General features: G+C 52.0%; 7 protein-coding genes across 7 annotated transcripts; 4 read left to right on the plus strand and 3 right to left on the minus strand.

The window, feature by feature from the left end:
* Nucleotides 1-343: 343 nt before the first annotated feature.
* Nucleotides 344-1,500, plus strand: AYO20_00670 (cyclin-dependent kinase 1; the record flags this gene model as incomplete). Its single annotated transcript, XM_022638979.1, has 4 exons — nucleotides 344-380; nucleotides 430-953; nucleotides 1,006-1,169; nucleotides 1,227-1,500. 4 exons carry the CDS (start codon nucleotides 344-346, stop codon nucleotides 1,498-1,500), a joined length of 999 nt encoding a protein of 332 aa, XP_022505262.1.
* A 989-nt stretch (nucleotides 1,501-2,489) lies between these two features.
* Nucleotides 2,490-4,700, minus strand: AYO20_00671 (hypothetical protein; the record flags this gene model as incomplete). Its single annotated transcript, XM_022638980.1, has 6 exons — nucleotides 2,490-3,126; nucleotides 3,203-3,232; nucleotides 3,288-3,697; nucleotides 3,787-4,135; nucleotides 4,217-4,370; nucleotides 4,427-4,700. 6 exons carry the CDS (start codon nucleotides 4,698-4,700, stop codon nucleotides 2,490-2,492), a joined length of 1,854 nt encoding a protein of 617 aa, XP_022505263.1.
* Nucleotides 4,701-5,982: 1,282 nt separating this feature from the next.
* On the minus strand, nucleotides 5,983-8,017 carry AYO20_00672 (hypothetical protein; the record flags this gene model as incomplete). Its single annotated transcript, XM_022638981.1, has 2 exons — nucleotides 5,983-6,219; nucleotides 6,269-8,017. The coding sequence occupies 2 exons, from the start codon at nucleotides 8,015-8,017 to the stop codon at nucleotides 5,983-5,985; spliced, it is 1,986 nt and encodes a 661-aa protein (XP_022505264.1).
* A 511-nt stretch (nucleotides 8,018-8,528) lies between these two features.
* AYO20_00673 (hypothetical protein) lies at nucleotides 8,529-10,274 on the plus strand (the record flags this gene model as incomplete). The annotated part of the gene is made up of 1 exon (XM_022638982.1): nucleotides 8,529-10,274. The coding sequence occupies one exon, from the start codon at nucleotides 8,529-8,531 to the stop codon at nucleotides 10,272-10,274; it is 1,746 nt and encodes a 581-aa protein (XP_022505265.1).
* Nucleotides 10,275-11,190: 916 nt separating this feature from the next.
* On the plus strand, nucleotides 11,191-12,928 carry AYO20_00674 (hypothetical protein; the record flags this gene model as incomplete). Its single annotated transcript, XM_022638983.1, has 2 exons — nucleotides 11,191-11,377; nucleotides 11,427-12,928. 2 exons carry the CDS (start codon nucleotides 11,191-11,193, stop codon nucleotides 12,926-12,928), a joined length of 1,689 nt encoding a protein of 562 aa, XP_022505266.1.
* A 1,210-nt stretch (nucleotides 12,929-14,138) lies between these two features.
* AYO20_00675 (hypothetical protein) lies at nucleotides 14,139-15,022 on the plus strand (the record flags this gene model as incomplete). The annotated part of the gene is made up of 4 exons (XM_022638984.1): nucleotides 14,139-14,230; nucleotides 14,278-14,331; nucleotides 14,418-14,449; nucleotides 14,532-15,022. The coding sequence occupies 4 exons, from the start codon at nucleotides 14,139-14,141 to the stop codon at nucleotides 15,020-15,022; spliced, it is 669 nt and encodes a 222-aa protein (XP_022505267.1).
* Nucleotides 15,023-15,801: 779 nt separating this feature from the next.
* AYO20_00676 (hypothetical protein) lies at nucleotides 15,802-16,708 on the minus strand (the record flags this gene model as incomplete). Its single annotated transcript, XM_022638985.1, has 3 exons — nucleotides 15,802-15,868; nucleotides 15,936-16,398; nucleotides 16,477-16,708. The coding sequence occupies 3 exons, from the start codon at nucleotides 16,706-16,708 to the stop codon at nucleotides 15,802-15,804; spliced, it is 762 nt and encodes a 253-aa protein (XP_022505268.1).
* Between the last annotated feature and the right edge of the window lie 1,399 nt (nucleotides 16,709-18,107).

Genomic DNA, 18,107 nt, shown 5'->3' on the forward strand with positions numbered 1-18,107 from the left:
CACGATTTCCCCCCAGCCAATCAGACGCGTCTCTGGGCCTAAACAAACATTGCGCATCGTACTGCCATGCAGCACTACCTTAGATCAATCTGTGAGAAAATTCCATTGTAGCTTCAGGTCGAGGATCGTGCATACTATCAGCTGCCTCCGTATTGGCATACTAACCTCTAGGTTCTTCTCATCCCCGCTGAATTGCTGTCGTCTTACCGCCAGACAGTCATCTCGCAGTCTGAGGGCGACCCCTTAACGCCATTTTATTGCCACCTTCCGATTGCCGAGCTTCTGCTCTCCTGGCAGCAGGTAGATGAAGCAATAGCGGCGGCTGAGACAAGATCAAGACAAGATGGAGAACTATCAGAAGATTGAAAAGGTCGGCGAAGGTGAGAGCAGATTCTACCAGAGGCACCAATTGTTGCACCCGGCTGACAGTTTGGCTACCAGGCACATATGGCGTTGTATACAAGGCTCGAGACCTCTCCAATGGCGGCCGAATCGTTGCCCTCAAGAAGATCCGTCTGGAGGCTGAAGACGAAGGTGTCCCCAGCACTGCAATCCGCGAAATTTCTCTGTTGAAAGAAATGAACGACCCCAACATTGTGCGTTTACTGAATATCGTTCACGCCGACGGCCACAAGCTCTACCTAGTCTGCGAGTTCCTTGACCTGGATTTGAAAAAGTACATGGAGGCATTACCAGTATCAGAGGGTGGACGAGGCAAGGCCTTGCCAGAAGGCTCCAACTTGGACATGCAGAGACTCGGGTTGGGCAAGGATATGGTCAAGAAATTCATGGCACAACTCGTTGAAGGCGTCCGATACTGTCACAGCCATCGTGTCTTGCACCGAGACCTTAAACCTCAAAACCTTTTGATCGACCGCGAGGGCAATCTCAAGCTGGCTGATTTCGGTCTTGCAAGAGCCTTTGGTGTGCCCCTGAGAACATACACTCATGAAGTCGGTTAATTTATGCCACCTGTCTAATGCGGCTGCTGACTGAATTTCCCAGGTTGTGACACTATGGTATCGCGCCCCAGAGATTCTTCTCGGTGGACGACAATACTCGACCGGTGTAGACATGTGGTCCGTCGGCGCTATCTTCGCTGAAATGTGTACCCGCAAGCCTCTATTCCCCGGCGACTCTGAAATCGATGAGATCTTCAAGATCTTCAAGTGAGCTTCCCTCCCTACAACGCTCCTCGACATCGTACTTCTACTAACACAAAACAGACTGCTCGGCACTCCGGACGAAACCACTTGGCCAGGTGTCACATCTTTTCCCGACTTCAAAACTTCCTTTCCCAAGTGGCGCCGGGAACCAACCTCTAAATTCGTCCCTAACCTGGAGCCTGCCGGTCTTGAATTGCTAGATGCGATGCTCGAGTACGACCCTGCACATCGTATTTCGGCTAAGGCGGCATGTAATCACCCATACTTTGCGGCCGGCTCGGCTGCCTACTCCCAGCGCGGGCCTGGCGTGACCAGAACAAATGGATATCATTGATACCATGACTTTGAAGAGTGGACGATGCATCTGAGGAATGTAGAATGTGGAATGCCGAATGAGATCAAGGAGGGGACCGTCCACGTCAGTTTACTGGTCAAAAGTGCCTGTTTACCAGCGGACTATGATATTTGTTACCGAGTTGTGCATTGGGAGCCAGCGGCGCGGGTATGGAGTGAGATAAGGCGCCAGGCTGGATGGGTGGGCATGCTGTGCTGTGCTGGGCCACGCTGGGATGGGCTGGGCTGGGCTGGGCTGTGCTGGCAATCTGGCAAGCTGTTTTATGGGCATGGGCATCGGGGTTGGGTGTAATGAATTTATGCATGTCTTGGGCTAGAAACAACGAGCGTGACGGGTTTGAGTGCTACCTTGCCCTTTTCTTCCTCACTCTCTCTCTCTCTCTCTCTCCATCTCCTTGTATGCCATTGTCTTGTAGGCCAAGTAATCACTGAATTGCCGCCATCTATCCCATGCCTTAGCAGGGTGCTCTGAAACCCAACCGGCCGGACACCGTGCATACAGTGCACATACATAACACATAGACAACGACGTATATGTTACGGTACATACAGGGTATATTGAGAGTATATACCGGGAACTGGGAAAAAAAGGTCGAGAAGAGAGACCCCAATCAAGCGCGAGTGAGGTTGCAATACGCACGATACAAATGCAATCAGATCAAATGAAATGAAACGAAAATTAGATGAATAAATATAAGTTATATTCTCTCATCAACAACATGAGCAACATCGTTCCGTCGTCGTAGTCATCGTCGTCGACATATCCCTTCCAATGTCCTGGTTATATATCTTTTTGTTATTTTTTGGGGCTGGGTATCTGGGTATCTGAGTATCTGGTTTCTGGAATCTGGTATCTGTTCTGCTCTGAGACGTAACCAACGCGCCACACTTCACATGCCACACGCCACACATCAGTGCCCTCACAAACGAGCTACTCCTTGGGTATATATATCTCTCTCTCTTTCTCACTCAAGCGTGGTCCTTCTCTTCCAACGTCTCCTGCGTGGACGGCCCACTCACGCTGGCGATGCTCTTCCTCTTGCCGACGTACGAGCTGGCCTGCAACATGTTGAGCTTGTCTTCTTCGCTGTCGAGTTTCTTGAAGTTGAGCCAGAACAGGATGCCGCCGATGCCGGCCAGGACGGCGACGACGCCGTAGTTCCACACGAGGAGCGGGTCGGCAGACAAGGCGACGAGGCCCTGGGCGATGGCACTGGAGAAGGCGTTCATCAGGAGGTTGATGGCCATGACGAAGCTGCGCATGTTGTACGGCGCCTTGGTGAAGGCGTACTCGAGCGATGTAATGCTGGCCATGATCTCGGAGAAGCCGATCAGCACGTACGGCACCGTCTGCACCCACACGTTGATGGGCGCCGGGCCGGAGCAGTCTGGGTCGGAGGCGTGGTGGCCACACGGCGACTTGCGGTAGATGTACACTTGAATGACGCAGGCCGAAACCATGGCAAGACTGGCGAGCGCGAAGCCGAACGCGATACGCTTGATCGGGGTGAAGTTGATGCGTGCTTTGCGGAGGGCCGGGTAGACGATGAAATCCATCAAGGGGATGAAGATGATGATGGAGATGGGGTTGAGGTTTTGGATGATGCTGGTAAATGGTTAGCCCGAGTGAACGGAATACATAAATAGTAGAGGCCTCTGCAGATCCTTAAGGAGAGACTTACTCGTTGGGGACGCCATTTAGTTCCATGACACTAGAATGTGTGTAAGCCCAAGGTCAATTTCCGCACTTGAAGGGGTGGCACTTACGCAGCTTGAGAGGTAAGGTTGCCTGTCATCTGGCCATACGCAAGCCAGTAAAGAGGCAGGTATAAAAAGACGGCGCACGCCTTGAGTCCACGGCGGATTTCTTCAACCCAGGCGTCGTCGAACGTCATCCATGCGGGTCGTTCAGCGGCGGGGATGTTGGAAGGCTTTACGCGCTCCCAGAAATCCGGAGCCGACAGGTTCTTGTACGCGGTGACGGGGTTGATGCTCCATCGACCCTTGGATGCATAGATCCACAGGTGCCAGAACTTGGCCACCACCGAGCCGGTGGGAGGAGTCAAGACGTATCGCTTGCGGCAGACCATGAGCACGACGGGAGCAAATAAGAACAAACATGTGGGGAGCATGTAGGCGAGCCAGAAACCGACATATTTCTCGCAGTAAACCATGCCCTAGAGTGGTCGTTAGCATCGGATAGACCTAGCTGGAAACAAAACTGAACATTTCTGGACGAACGGCAGCGCGAGCAAGGAGGACTTACGATTTGTCCGACCAGTGAACCAATGTTGATGCAGAGATAGAAGTATAGGAAGATTCGAGACGTCGTCACGGTTGGATCGACAATGACACGTTCTCCCGAAGCGAGCACTTTGATCCTCTTCTTGGTCTCGGTTTGTTGTTCGGCCAACAGTGGAGCGATGTTGGACTTGAAGCCACCAGTCCCAACACCCAGAATGATGAGACCAATGGTGAAAGCGGCGAGCGCAGAGCTGCCGTGGGAAATGACGCTGGGAGCTGCCGAGGCTGTCAGGATGACATGGCCTATAATTGCACAGACAATGGCGCCATGGATGGTTTTGTAGCGACCCCAGTGAGCATCGGCGATGTATCTGCACGTCTTTTGTCAGCACTGCAAGACAATAATGTAATTGTGTAGCAATCAATGGTGTTTCACCCCAAAGGGTACTCACGCGCCCAGCAATGGCATCACATATGCCCAAAATTGGTTAAAGGTCACGAGGCCCGTCGAGGCTCGCTGGCCCATTCCCAGCGCACCAGACTGGCCAGAATGACCGGCACCGGTCGTTGACCCTTCAGGGAGAGGTTGCTGAATAAAATTGACAACTGAATTCGAGTCAGAGACGGGTCTCATGGTCGAGGAGCCAGTGACGGCGACTTACAGACGACAGTCGTGCCATAGTAGGAGAATCGCTCGCACAACTCGACAAAGGCAACGGTGAACGCAGGCCAAGGGATCTTCCCTGAGACTCGACGAAGAGTGTGAAGGTCGGCCTCTGTCACCTCGTCGTCATCTGAAGAGTTAGTGTCCTGAAAAGAGGTCACATCAATGGAACCATGACCCAGGCGCTTCTCCGTCGCGGTGCCGGCCAGGGCAGCCCCATCTACCTGAGCCTGGGCAATGATGGGGGCCTCGTTGGATGCGATTGCGCTCATACTGGCAAGTAGTTATTGATATTGATGGGAGCAAGAGTATTCTCTGCGCAGGGGTTGCAGTGAAGCATAGGGTCGTCACTGCACCGATATATATCTCGATCCCATTTCGCCATCTAAAGCACTCACTTGCACATCAGTAGAGCATAGGTCCGGAGCCAGCGGCCAAATGAGGAAGGTGTCGTTGGTTGTTATCAATGAGGCCCAGCGTGGCACAATAGTGATGCATCCCAAGGCCTTGGCGACATGGATCAATTTTCTTGGGCGCAGCGGATTCAAGCTGGAAGGATCAGTGGGAGGATTGCCATTGTCACGCGGGCTTATTTGACAAGTTGACAACGATTGGTGCAAGAGACAAGCTTGCGGACCAAGGTGCCCATGCCTGAGCTTGAAGGCCCTTGAACAGTTCTTTTTCCTGTCGTTCTACCTTATCATAGGATGATCCTGATAATGGCTGTAAGACCTACCGAGTACCACCACAAGATCGCTTGTTTGCCGGACGGAACATGGTGTCATGCCGAGCGGGCATGATGCTGAAATAGCTTGGCCCAGACCTTCTTTGCACATCCATCTCGATGAGAGAGGCGTTGACAGGGGAAGGTGGTGGTGGTGGTGGTAGTGCGGACAGGCCGATGGCGTCAAAAGAAAAAGGAGAGGCGACATCAGCGACAACAGCACCAATGGGTTTGCCACTTGGCTGGGTTGCTGGGGGGTAGTGAGTGGCTAGATGAAAAAGCAGCTTCTATGGCTTCGATGGCTTCTATTGCTTCCTTCGACTCCAGATCTTCCGCTGCCAAGGCGCAGATCGGCCCATTCCGGGGTCTTGGCTCGGCTGGTTAATTAGAGAGCAAGTCACCAAGTGTAACGTTAGCTGATTGAGGAGTCGTACTGGCTTGACTGGGTCCGTGCAAACCACCGATTGAGAAGCCGTAAGGAAAAGAAATACTACCTAATACCCGGTGAGATTGATGGACTTATTACTTGAACAGGACCATGCACATCCGGTTCCCCACGGTTACGACCGGCGGCAAAGAACCAAAAGGACAAAGTGGACTGAGATAAGGCAGTCTTGGACTTACTGGTAGGAACAGATCCTCCACATTGGCTGTCCTTAAAGTTCTCGCCTTTGGGGAAGCTGGTCTAGAGCAACTCATCTCCGTACCTCGGTCGCTGCGGAACTCGCCCCTGTACTACTCTTGATCCGGTTGGCTGTCAATTGGACCGCTCGCTATCCTCCTCGACGACCTGATTTGCCGTCTCTCCGAAAGCTGGCACCGCCGAAATTTCATTCGTCGCTGGTGAGGTCGCTCCATGCCGCTGCACTCGGACGTGCGTCGCTTGCCCTTGAGGGTCCCGGCGACACTACAATCCTAATTGTCATATCTGGCTTGACCGTCGCCGTCCACGCCTTGGGCGATATAACGCGATTATCAGACGTGATGAACAGGCATCGACCTTTCACCATGTTGCGTGATAATGCGTCTTGGGCCCCAAACCTTCGGATGATCGAAGCCTCCATACCCTTGCACAAGTCAGCATTTCACAAGATTGGCCAGTAGAAAGTGACTTACACCAAAGGTATAACATCGCTCCCACTCGAATTCGTGTTCTTGCCCATCCTCGGTGATCAGGTGGATGGCAGCTCTCGGCTTCTTGGGAGGGGGAATCACTTCCCGTATATCCGGTCGTTCGCTCGTGGTCGGTCCTCCTGGGATCTGTTGATCTTCAACCTGCGTTGTACCATCTAGGCCCGCCTTTGCTCCTCGTTTTAGACGTTCCAGGAGGCCGAGTGGCTTCAAACCCTGCTTCACTGCCTCCTCTTCACTCTGAATCCGCAGACCAATGATCTCCTCACCGTACTTAGCTCCCGTTTCAGCTGCTCCCCCTGCATTTGAGATCGTTGTATCAACTGTCGCCCCAGCGCGCAGACGTTTCAGGAGGGTGGATGACCCCAATTCAATTGCCTCCCGTATGCGCTCTTGTCGACCTTCATCGTTGTGCTCAGTTACCGTTTCGTCTCCTTCTATGTGCACGGCCCTCGACCAAAAATCTTCGGTAGAATCCCCCGAATCTCTCCGTAGCAAATCTTCTTCACCGACTTGACTAGAGGATCTGCTATTTGCCATGCTTGGACGCGCCTGCTGATCGTCATCATCGTCGTCAGCATCTTCATCCTCAACCTGCATGTTACGTGGCAGTGCGAACAGAGCCAGTTCCTCCAGGTGCTCGGCGACATGGCGTTCGTATGCTTTGGAAGGAATGTCGCTTTTGCGGCACAACTGGCAGAAACCCACCGCTAAAGATGAGGGGTTGGCTGGATCATGACCATGTGTCTGTAAATGCAAGGACCAGCTCCGCTGGCTATTATACATTTGATTCGGTGTTGTGCAATCAGGGAAAATGCAGACATATGGCATCAGGTCCCGGAAGATGTGGCGTGCCCAAGACTTTCTGCTCGTTATCGTCGTGATGAAGAAGCAATATGGACATTCAAACGGCTCGTCGCTACCATACCCGACAGGTGGCGGAGGGACCTGTATATTCCTCTTTCCCGACAGAAACGATGCAGCATATGATGTCGTGGACTCACCACTTACAGAAGTAGCCTCGAGCCTCGCAACTGCACCTGTCTCCTCGTATTCAGTGGCCAATGTCCCCGACATAACGGTGGACACTCCGTCATGATCTTCCACATGAGCGTGGCTGATACCTTTTCCCAGTTTGGCCCTGTGCCGCTCCAGTGCCTTGAGATGTCGGCGTCTGTTCGAAATGGCTGTCCCGAGTCTGTCTATCACTCTGGGGTCGGCACCACGAAACTTTTCCTGGACATGATTCCGGTCAAATTGTTCGTATCCGACCGCGTCGGCTTTTCGGTATCGGAGAAACTGGTCTCGCTGTGATGGCTGTCGTACAAGAATGGACAATCGGTAGAGGTTTGTGATGACTTGTACCAGGTCGTTGAATATCTCTGCAACCTCTGCCTTTCCTTCATCGTCTTCAGTGCCTTCTTCTGTGGCGGAGTGTTTCTCATTGACCTCCACTAGAACTTCCTCCAGGTCTTGCAGCGTCATCTTCAGGCTCTGCAGCAAGTTGATTATCTGTGATTTGACATGCGAGGCGTTTCTGAGTCGGTAATCTAGAGAGGACTGATCTTTCTTATGAGCACCAATGTTTGCAGCCCATATCCTAAGTCTCCCAAGCTCGTCGTTCCAGATATGTTTTGGTATGCCAGACGGGCCGAAAAGTTCGTCCCTTGCCAAAAGGGCGTTGAATATCTTTAGGCATTCCAGCAACTCTGCCGATATAGAATTCGCGTCCATCGTGTCTCGAGTCTGTCTTGTTGATTTAGTTTGACCCAAGGAGCATCAGGCTCAATATGCCTTGTACCACTTCAACTGCAACAACTCAAGTGCCATCGAGTCCCTGATTGGAGAAATATTGGTGACTGGCTCGAGGACAATGTATAGGACACAGAGTGTATCTAGGATGAGAGGAGGCTTCGGGTGGGAGGGGCAAAGGAGGCTCAGGAGGCTGAAACCGGGGGCGAGAACCTGGCGCATCTCTAATGGTCGCCTGAGGTTTTAGTAAGACCTGATCAACGGTTAGAACGCTCATTCTGCCTCACCTGTAAGAGACGATTACTGGCGTGACTGGTTAGAAGGTTGTGGTAGTGGGGGTTTCGGCCCGCGGCTGGTGGCGGTGTAGCGGGGTGTTTCTTCTGGCCCCCAAACGCAGGTGACTTACTTACCTCTTGATGTCTGTGCCTCATGGTGGTCATGTTATCCTCCTTCCAGAAGACCTCTTTTTGGCTCTTCTTTCTCATGTACGACAATGTCAGGCCTCGAGATTGCTGGTCTTGTACTTGGGGCATTGCCCATTGTTGCTAGCCTCATCGGCGAGTATCGAGAAGGCGTCGACACCATCATGTCCATAATATCAACCCGCCGATATCGAAGAGAAGTTAGACGATATCAAGATGGTCTCAGCACAGAGAGCACCATTTTTCAGAATACCTTGGAAAGAGTACTTGTTCAGATAGTGCACGACGAGGAAGACATAGCGACCTTGCTGCAAGATCCGGACAGTGCGCTTTGGAGACGCAGCGAGTACAACGCAGAGCTTCAGAGAATGATGAAGAATAGCTACGGGGCGTATATGGCGACAATGACCGAGCTCGCCTACCTCCTCAACAGTCTAAAGGAGAAGCTGACTACCAGGTCAACCCCTGCGAGCACGATGAGCAATTTTAAAAGGTTCAATGACGTCTTCTCCAAGGGAGTGTATGAAACTCTTCTCAGCAAGGTTAGAACCGCAAACCAGACTCTCTCCACCATCACCGAACAAGTTTATAAACTGGCCGAGACTCGAAAAACCCGTTGGCAGAGCCGAGGGTTACTGCAAGACTATGCTAGGATCAGACGGCATGCTCGCAGCGTATACGACACGTTTGTTTGTGGCAATTGCTGGAATTGTCCCTGTAGAGCAAGACACATTCTAAAGCTGCGTCTTGAGAACCCGCCACACAAACGCAACGCTGGAGAATCAAAGGGCGCGCAGACGAGATCCAAGTTTGTCGTTCATCGATTCTCGTACCCTGAAGGTAGCGAGGTCGAAGTCTTGACAGCAGGCGAAGAAGTCGAGATTGAAGCAGCCGACCTGCAAGACGATGCTGACTGGGGGGCACCCCAAATATCCGTGCAGACGCAAATTTCGGGAACTTCAAAGAGCCATGATTCCAAAGGCGTCCATTTCAGTATTGTCAAGTCAACCCTGGAAACCATCCCGTGGCCAAAAGCGGGTGATCCCAGTCAACAGCTTCGTGATGTCTGCAACGCCCTCCAACTCCGTTCACAAGAGGCGAGGCGTGAACATATTGGGTTCCTCATCGATGAGCCCAATAGGCGGCGACACGATATTTATATCGTTAGGAAACTCCCAACGGATCAATCCACTCGGTCCATCAAAAGCATTCTCGCGGACCGTTCTTTGTCTCCGCAGCTGGGTGGCATTCCACTGTCGCCCATCAGTCAACGCAATAGACGGTATCTCGCAGCCATTCTAGCCTCGGGCGTTTTCCAGCTCCACGGCAGTTGGCTGAAACCGCAATGGGGGCTTGAAGATATTCTGCTACAGTCACAAACAGACTATTATTCGAGCAACATCATCAGTCTTCCTTATCTTTCGCGGGCTCTCGTTCAGGCCGCATTGAGAGCTGAGACCAAGACGCCGGGTAAAAGCACCAGTTCGGCGCTTATCAGAAGTAATGTTCTTTTCCCACTTGGTCTGGCCCTGGTTGAGCTTTCCCTTGGACAGCCTCTTGAAGCTCTGTACGAGGCCGAAGACCACGATTCCATCGCGGCCGTAGCTAACCTCAAAACTGCGCTTCGGGTCTTGAAGTTTGTGCAGGATAGAAGTGGAGATCGCTATTGTGAGGTCGTGAAAATGTGTCTTCTCTGGTCTGGCCCTGACGGAGATCAACTTGACAACCAAGCGCTGCAAAGTGCCATCTTTGAAAAGGTAGTGATGCCGCTACAGGATGACCTTGATGATTTTGACGGAAACTCGTTGATTCATTGATGGGGCTTGATACTAGCATTGACCATGTGTTCACCTCCGGCATTTATATGAATGTCCAACTACCTCCATCAACCCGCCCCTTTTTCTTGCTCCACTATCTCCCCACGTGCAGCACGTGCCCATCACGTGGGAAGCAACTATACGGTGGCGCAAGCGGATATACAGTGCAACAGCCAATCCGCTTGGCGATCTTACGGTGCGTCATACGACGTGTGGAATGCAGATGCAGACATTCACAGTCGTCGTTGCCCCCAGAATTACAACACGGGTGTTTGTCTCTCTCAAAACCAAGACACGGTCTTTGAATTATCACTCTCTTACGAACCAAGTCTCTATCTTTCACTACTGACCTGTTTGAGACACGCTGCAAAGCTGCGTGCACAAGGCTCCAACGCCGTCGGATCCTCTGCAAAACTCTTTCCGCATCCTACATCCATTCCTAGTCCAACATTCATCTCTTTCTCGGTCCGCCTTTGCGCTGCCCACCCCACTCCTCGTTGTGTTCCGTCTCAGCTCGGTGAACTCGTCTACAGATCCTGGGCATCCTGCTTCACGAACACTCATCGGCCAGCCTGATCTCCTCCTTGTGCAAACTCCGGCGCATTCTTTGTCCTTTTCTTTCTGCGGTCCAGCCACGTCGGGCCAATGTTGGGTCTCCCCCAAAGCAACCAACAGATGAGACAGTAAAGAGACTGCGCCAATACATACCGGCTGGTGGAAGGGTCTGGCCAGGCTGGCGCAAGCCAGGAGAGCATTGTAGCTTGGTGGTGTGGCTACCGTCTTTTCTCCGCGCTCTACGAGACCTGCGTCCCCGCCCAGGATCGTGTCAAGTGTTTGCCTATGCATAGTACGGGTCCCTACTGTTCGGCTTCCTACTAAGCTTATGCCTCTGGGGGTTTGATTGAGCTTGTTTGCTATGGACACCCGCGAGTTAGCCACGAGAGACGAATTGTGGCGCATTCAAGAGACGTTGAACGATCTCTCCGCAACCCAAGCCGCCCACTCTGATCGCATCATGCGTTTGGAGCAGAAGATTCCCGATGGCAGCAGACCTCGAAGTCTGTGGGGGGCGAGCTCTCCCTTTCCTCTTGGTTCACAGCATGGTAAGCCGACCCCTGCTAGGAAACCTTCTGTACTAATGCTCGTCCTTAGAGTCAACCCTCAACCCCGCTGCTGAAGCCTTTCGAAATTTTGATGCCGATCCTATGATCAGCTCCTTGACCTTGGACCCGACCGACGACTCCCGCAGAGTGGCTGCGTCCAGAGCCAACTCGGTACGGTTTGACGAGAGTGCCAACAACCACTATGGCTCCTCGAGACAGTCGATGGAATTACCCGCACGTACAGGCAGTGGACTTGGTGGCCATGCACTCTCGGAAAGATCTCTATCACATCGGTCGGATGGGAGGCCTGCACCTACTGGCTTCGGTCGGACAAACAGCTTTGGTCTTGAACAGAGTCGCTTGCTTGGTTCAATTCACAACTCGCCCCGAGTTTCAGGCAATCCTCCACCAGGCTTCTTTATCTTGGGACCATGCCCGGCCATCATCCGTTGCTGGCTGACACAATCCTTTTCCAACAGCTCATTGCTCTACGCCGCCATGTGCACTGGTTCGACGATTTCATCCGTCAGCTATTCATTGTTATGCAAACTTGAACTGACAGAGTCTATCTTTGGAGACGGAGGCTCTCGCTCTATCCGACTTCCCGTGTATCTGACCGAAGCCAAGATCCACAGCCCTGCCGCCGTCAGATCAGCCAGTCCTGTCCCACCCATCCCTACTCTAATGGTCAAGTTTGTGGTCGACGAACAGACGGTGACCGATCCGACGATCCAGATCATTCTAGGTAGTGATGTTCTGAGATCACATAACGCCGACATTTTGTTCTCCCAGGATAAGGTGATGATTTTTGACGAGGAACGAAATCAGGTCTCGATTCCTTTCTGCAGACCGGAAGACGATGCCTGTTTCAAGGATCTGTGCACAGTCTCTCGACATCGATCGTCGTCAATAGGGGAAGCTCTGCCACCTCCAGCGTCACCAGTTGGTGTCATTGGTCAACCAGAAAGACTCAACACGGCGCAGAATACAGTCTCACCCACAGCAGCTCAGTCCAGTAGCTTGCCATCGGCCAATCCGTCTGAACCGGGAGATGTGCGCAGAGCAGATCCGCCCCTGGATCAATTGACACGACGCAGCCTAGATATGACTCAACCAAGGCCTGCCGACGATAGCAAGTCCACTACCGGGAGCGAGAAGTCATTCACCGCACCCATGTCGAAATCTGGTCCGGGGGTGTGGTCCAACTCGTGGCGTTCTGGATCGTCTAGCACCGCGAACGATGCGAGCTCCAAGACCTCGTCCAGTTATGCCCGACCTCACACGCAGCGACCCATGAAAATTTTGCGACCCACCAAGACAATGGCCAATGCGACGAGAACTACCTCGGGCTCGGCAACCAGCGTGAATGGCGCCGAAGCTGCTCAGGCAACGGGGAACGACACTGGAAAGGCTGCAGCTCAAGCAGATTCAGGCGGAGAATCAAAAGGAACCCCATCAACCACGACAACACGGACCAACCCAATTGGCTCTGGTACTGCATTCGGTTGGTTGAATTCGGGGCCACAACGTAGAACAACAGCGAACAGTTGAGTTGAGACTCCACAGAAGACTTCTCACCTTGACCAGGATTATTGATGTTCAACTGAGAAGGCCATGAAGCCCGGTTTGATGCCATGATGATGATGGTAATGGAGGACCAGGAGCTGGGATGGGGCTGGTGGGTTTCAAGAACAGGCTTCACTTGACGTCGACGTGTATTCTAAGCCATGGTCTGCAGAGCTTTGTCGCCTCGAGAGGTGTGAGAGGTGAGACCTGCAGAGCAGATAGATTCCAGAAGAGCCTCGCACGAGGCCAATCTTGCAAAAGGGCAAAAGTAAGACAGATATTGATAGGGTACAGCATGCATAAGGCTGTGCCTGTGTCCAGTGCGTGCAGTGCCTCCAGTGCCTCGAGTGTCTCCCCCACACGCCGTGACGCCGTGACGCCGTAATACTGTGGGAATTTGATTTGCCGCTCCAACTTGTCCCATTTGCCCGATTTTCACCGACACCATAGAAGACCTTGGAAACACTTGTATTTGATTATTGAAATAGCCGCAACGACATAGCATAGCCATACCATAACGGTATCTATTACGACCGAGTCCCTGTCTGTCCAAGAGATCCTTATTCTCCACGTTTGCTGCGATTCCATAATTTCGACGTTCCTTTTGTCGCCACCACCACGACGAGAGGCCGGGTCGCTCTGAGCTTCTTTTTTCCTCTGCGGATTTTCATCGAGGCCATCGAGCGGCTCAAGTCAGGTTGTCTGGAAGATAGTCACAGGCAATAGAGTGAGAAGGTTAGGAAGAAGGGAAAGAAAGAAAGATGTCGGTCAACAGTAAACGAATTGGTCAGTTTTTCTGTCTACGTGTCTGCTTCTTCTTCTTGTTCCCGTCCACCATTTCCTCGCAGTTTATCGACTGGGTCTAGAGCACGCCTACTCTGCGGACAGACGGCGGCGTCGATATCTTGGCCGATGTTGATGATGATGTATCCATGAGGGGCACGAGCGGCATGACTGAATTTGGTTGATTGAGTCGAGTGAACGAATGAACCTACCGATTACATTTTTTGCTTTGTTGGTACTCTTTGCTGACGTGCAATTGCCTACGGGGCACATTTATAGCGAATCCGGTTTTGTTGTACGTTTTTCATCTTTTCCAGTCCAGTCCAATCCAGTCCAGTCCAATCCAGTCCAGGCAACTCGGCATGTGCATGTGCATACATGTATCCATGGGACCTACCGCGCAGATATCTAGATGCCTGTGTCGATATCAGGAGATCCAAATACCTCCCCCGACCATTCTTCTTCTATTGAGTCCAATGGTGCCCATCACATCGAGCTCATCACGTTGATGCCTAAGAATGTTGGATTTTCTCGCTTACCTTTGTATACAGTATCTGCGACATTCAGGAGAAATTCCGCAATGCCATCTGGGAATTTCCCAAGGTGTACGTCTCTAAAACCCCCCCTTATACATACGTGTGTACCCCTTCAGGTGTTCGTTACTCACACCGATACGCGACGTGGATAACAGGGTAGCCACGAGTCAGAAGCTGGTTAAAGCAGGTAAGGAAAAGATCAAGACATTTCATCCACCACCAGGTTCCCTGGCCGGGGTGTCTTTAGCAAAGCTAATCTGTCCAAATAGCCAAAATCCTCAACATCCCCGTTTTCGTCACGACGCAAAACGCCTCGCGCCTCGGCGCCACCGTCCCGGAACTCACCTCTCTCATTCCCGAGACCACGCCCGAGGCGATCGACAAGACGGCGTTTTCGATGCTCGTCCCCGCGCTGCAGACGCACCTGCAATCCCTGACCTCTTCGCCCAGCGACAAGCTCTCCGTGCTGATCGTCGGCATCGAGACGCACATCTGTGTCACGCAGACGACCCTCGACCTGCTCGCCGCGGGGCACAAGGTCTACGTCATCGCCGATGGCGTCTCGTCGTGCAACGCCGGCGAGAGACCCGTCGCCCTACACCGGCTGGCGCGCGAGGGCGCCATCGTCACCACCAGCGAGAGCGTGCTGTTCGAGTTGCTTGGCGATGCCAAAGATGAGAAGTTCAAGGCCGTTAGTGGCTTGGTCAAGGAGACAAAGGAGGAGACGCGCCAGGCTGTCGAGACGTTTTGTCGCTTGTAGCTAGCTCATCAAGTAGCTTGCGGCGAAGCTGTGCAGCTAGCCGAGTGAGTATGCAAGTACGTAAGTACATAGGTACTGTACATGAACATGGACAAAGAAGTGACGAAAACGAGAGACATTCGCTGGGCAGAGGGTGACAGTATATACATACAGGACGCCCAAACAGGGGGGGTGGACCACCAAAATCACAAAAGAGGAAAACTTCCTCCTCCCACCTCCTTCCAAGCACAGCAGTTTGGCTCTGGCTCGTTCTGGTACTGCCACATCAGCCGCAACACGCAGTGATTACATTACGGACCATGCTTTCTCCTTTCATACCTCGTGAGGTATTCGGGAAGAGTACACCTCCGATACTCACTCACTTCCATACCCACGAATTAATCTCTTCTGTCAAAACCACGCTTCACCTCGTTTTACTTGAAACCAAATGTGAAACGACAACAACCAATCGAAACGGGAAAAGGACAACCGAGTAGTTGTAGTATGATGTGAAAGATTGTCCATTTTTACACCTCGCACGTTTTTCCGCTGAACATAAAAACAAACACAAAGACACGTCCAAAGTCATGAAAGTCATGACCCACGGCCCAGAACCCATAGCCCACCAAGGTGAGGAGGTCAATCAAAATCCCACCGCCCACAGCCAACCGTTCACAGCGTATTTGTATTCTTTTCCACCGCGATCCATCATGACATAAAAGAGAAAGAGACAGATATTAAACGTTTCCCAACCACCTCCCAAAGCTGTGTATACTAGCAGACTACCGAGTTTCGACACGCTACCGCCGCAGGTAATGCGACACGGCGGCAGGTACCACGACAATTGCGACGATCAGCACGAGATTTCTGGGGGACATTTGTCAGATACTTCCTAGTTATATATACATCGACGATCGTAAAGGGCTCAACTTACCTCGTATTGAAGAAACTCGAGATGGATGATTCCTTGCCATTGGGAACTGACCGCGCTGGTTGTTTCTCGTTGGGGACGGTGTCAGTGGCGGAAGAGACAGGCGGCGGCGGAGGCGATACAGTTCCATTTGTGGCGATCGAGTATGGCGGTGGGGCGAAATCTGGGATGGAGTCTTTCCTCACGCTGTGGTCAACGTCGTGCGTCGGCTTATCGTCGATGGCTACGGCATCTTCTCCGCTGGTGGTAACCTCGTCTCTCGGATTTTGCGACTCTATTGAATTCTCAACAGCTTCGGACGCGGATGCAAGGCCGTTCTCGTGCTGACGATCATGCTCATCTTCGATAATGTGAGCGTCCTTTGTGTTGAGAATAGTGGCGACGGGCTTGGAGATGTGTTCAATGGGTCCCGGAACTTGTGCCTGGACGGAAACGACATTGTTGACGTTTCCTTGGGCGTCGTTTGCTGGGAACCCAAGTCATCGTCAGCATTGTATCGCTTCATAATACTCGTAGAGGAGAGTTAAGCGAGACCAGTACGTACCTGTTGGGCTCGATTCATCCAGGACCCACCAATCACCTGGACCCAGCTTGAATTTGTATTGGTAATCGCCGGGCTCGAGGTCAGCCTTGTACGAGAAGACGTTTTGGGGAGAGCCGTCCGATTCGGTCGTTTCGAAGCTCATCTCGATCGGCGACCAGCCCGTGAACGCGCCGGCGACGTACACGGGCGGTTGCAGGTTGTCCTGTTTGAAAGTGATGGTAGTTGACACCATTGCGAAGAGTTGATGCGAATGATGTAGTTCGTATGAAGAGGGATTCGCGAAAAGTGCCCTTCCGTTCGGACAAGATCAGTTGGCAAGCAATGGATGGAAAGTAACAGAGCCCGGAGAGGTGAGGTGTCTGGGGTTCACTAGAACAGAAGGAAATCATAATCAGCGGGAGCTCAATAAGGGCGTTAGTCATCAACAACAACGGGTTTGTTTGGCCATGCTTCCAAGATGACAAAGGCGGAGAGCGTTTTGATAGGGAGCGCATGAAAGGAATTCAGGCCAGGACACTTGCCCTGAGACAGTCGCGATAGGCCTTGTGTGTTCGTGGTGATTGCTTCCTTGGTGTATAGAGCAAGCAATACTTTAATCTTCCACCAACCCAGCTGGATAAAGATTGGTTCCCGTTTTTGAAGCTGCAGCCAGAATTTCATTGACTAGTTATTCATGAACATCGCTGCTGCAATGGGTTGACTGATGAAAACACAGAAGTCGCAACGATCCAAACCCCCATTGAGAAGACGCAACCATCAAAGAGATAGCCAGAGATAACGATAAACTATCTATACGTACCTCGTGGATGAATGTCAATGACGAATACCTGTCAGATCCAGGTTTACGGGTCCAAGTATCATTTGCGCCACCCAGTCAATTGAATACCAAATTCGCAGAGTTACCACAGAAAGTATAGAAACCCTGAAACCGAGAAATGGGAACGGAATCAAGACAGAGTTATCGCAAAGTCAGGAGATTGTCAGCTCTCAAGGGTATATACGAGCGGCAATACCCGGTTGATCCCTCACAAAATCCTCCGATGCTTTTGTTTTTTTCGGACCGAGATTTGAGTGCGTGCGAAGGCGCGTGGGTGAGATTAGATCGGTGGATGAAACGGGGATGGATGGAATGTATAGATTCAGGGCCAGCTGAAGAATGCCTCCGCCAGAGAAACACAAGGTTGGGAACCTTTATGAAAAGGGTGGTAGGCGGTTAATATGATCATGATCATGACCTTGACCTTGTTTGACCTTGGAAATAGAATCAAGGCGTCACATAATCCCACCTGTCATACCAGACACAGCCCCCAGTTTTCTGGGGAGCTTGTAGCTGCCCACGAGCCTGAGGCCCAGAGAGTTCGCCAGTTTCTTGCATGCCGAGTGGGACAGGACGCATCAGAGGCGTCAATGGCATGATGTGATGCAGAAGAGGAGCATTAACTTTTGAGGACCGGAGAACACACATGCTTGGTGCCCGCAAAGGTTGGTGTGCCACACAATGCAAGCAATCTGGATCTCGCCAGGGTGGCGGAACATGTGTGTCGATTGGCGCGAGCAAAGAGACGCACATGTCAAAGCGTGGAATGTTGGAATGTGCATTGTGCATTTGATGATCATTCCGGGATTTTGTT

This window comes from Fonsecaea nubica (genome assembly GCF_001646965.1).
Source record: "Fonsecaea nubica strain CBS 269.64 chromosome Unknown Scaff2, whole genome shotgun sequence".
Classification (NCBI taxonomy): Eukaryota; Fungi; Ascomycota; class Eurotiomycetes; order Chaetothyriales; family Herpotrichiellaceae; genus Fonsecaea; species Fonsecaea nubica.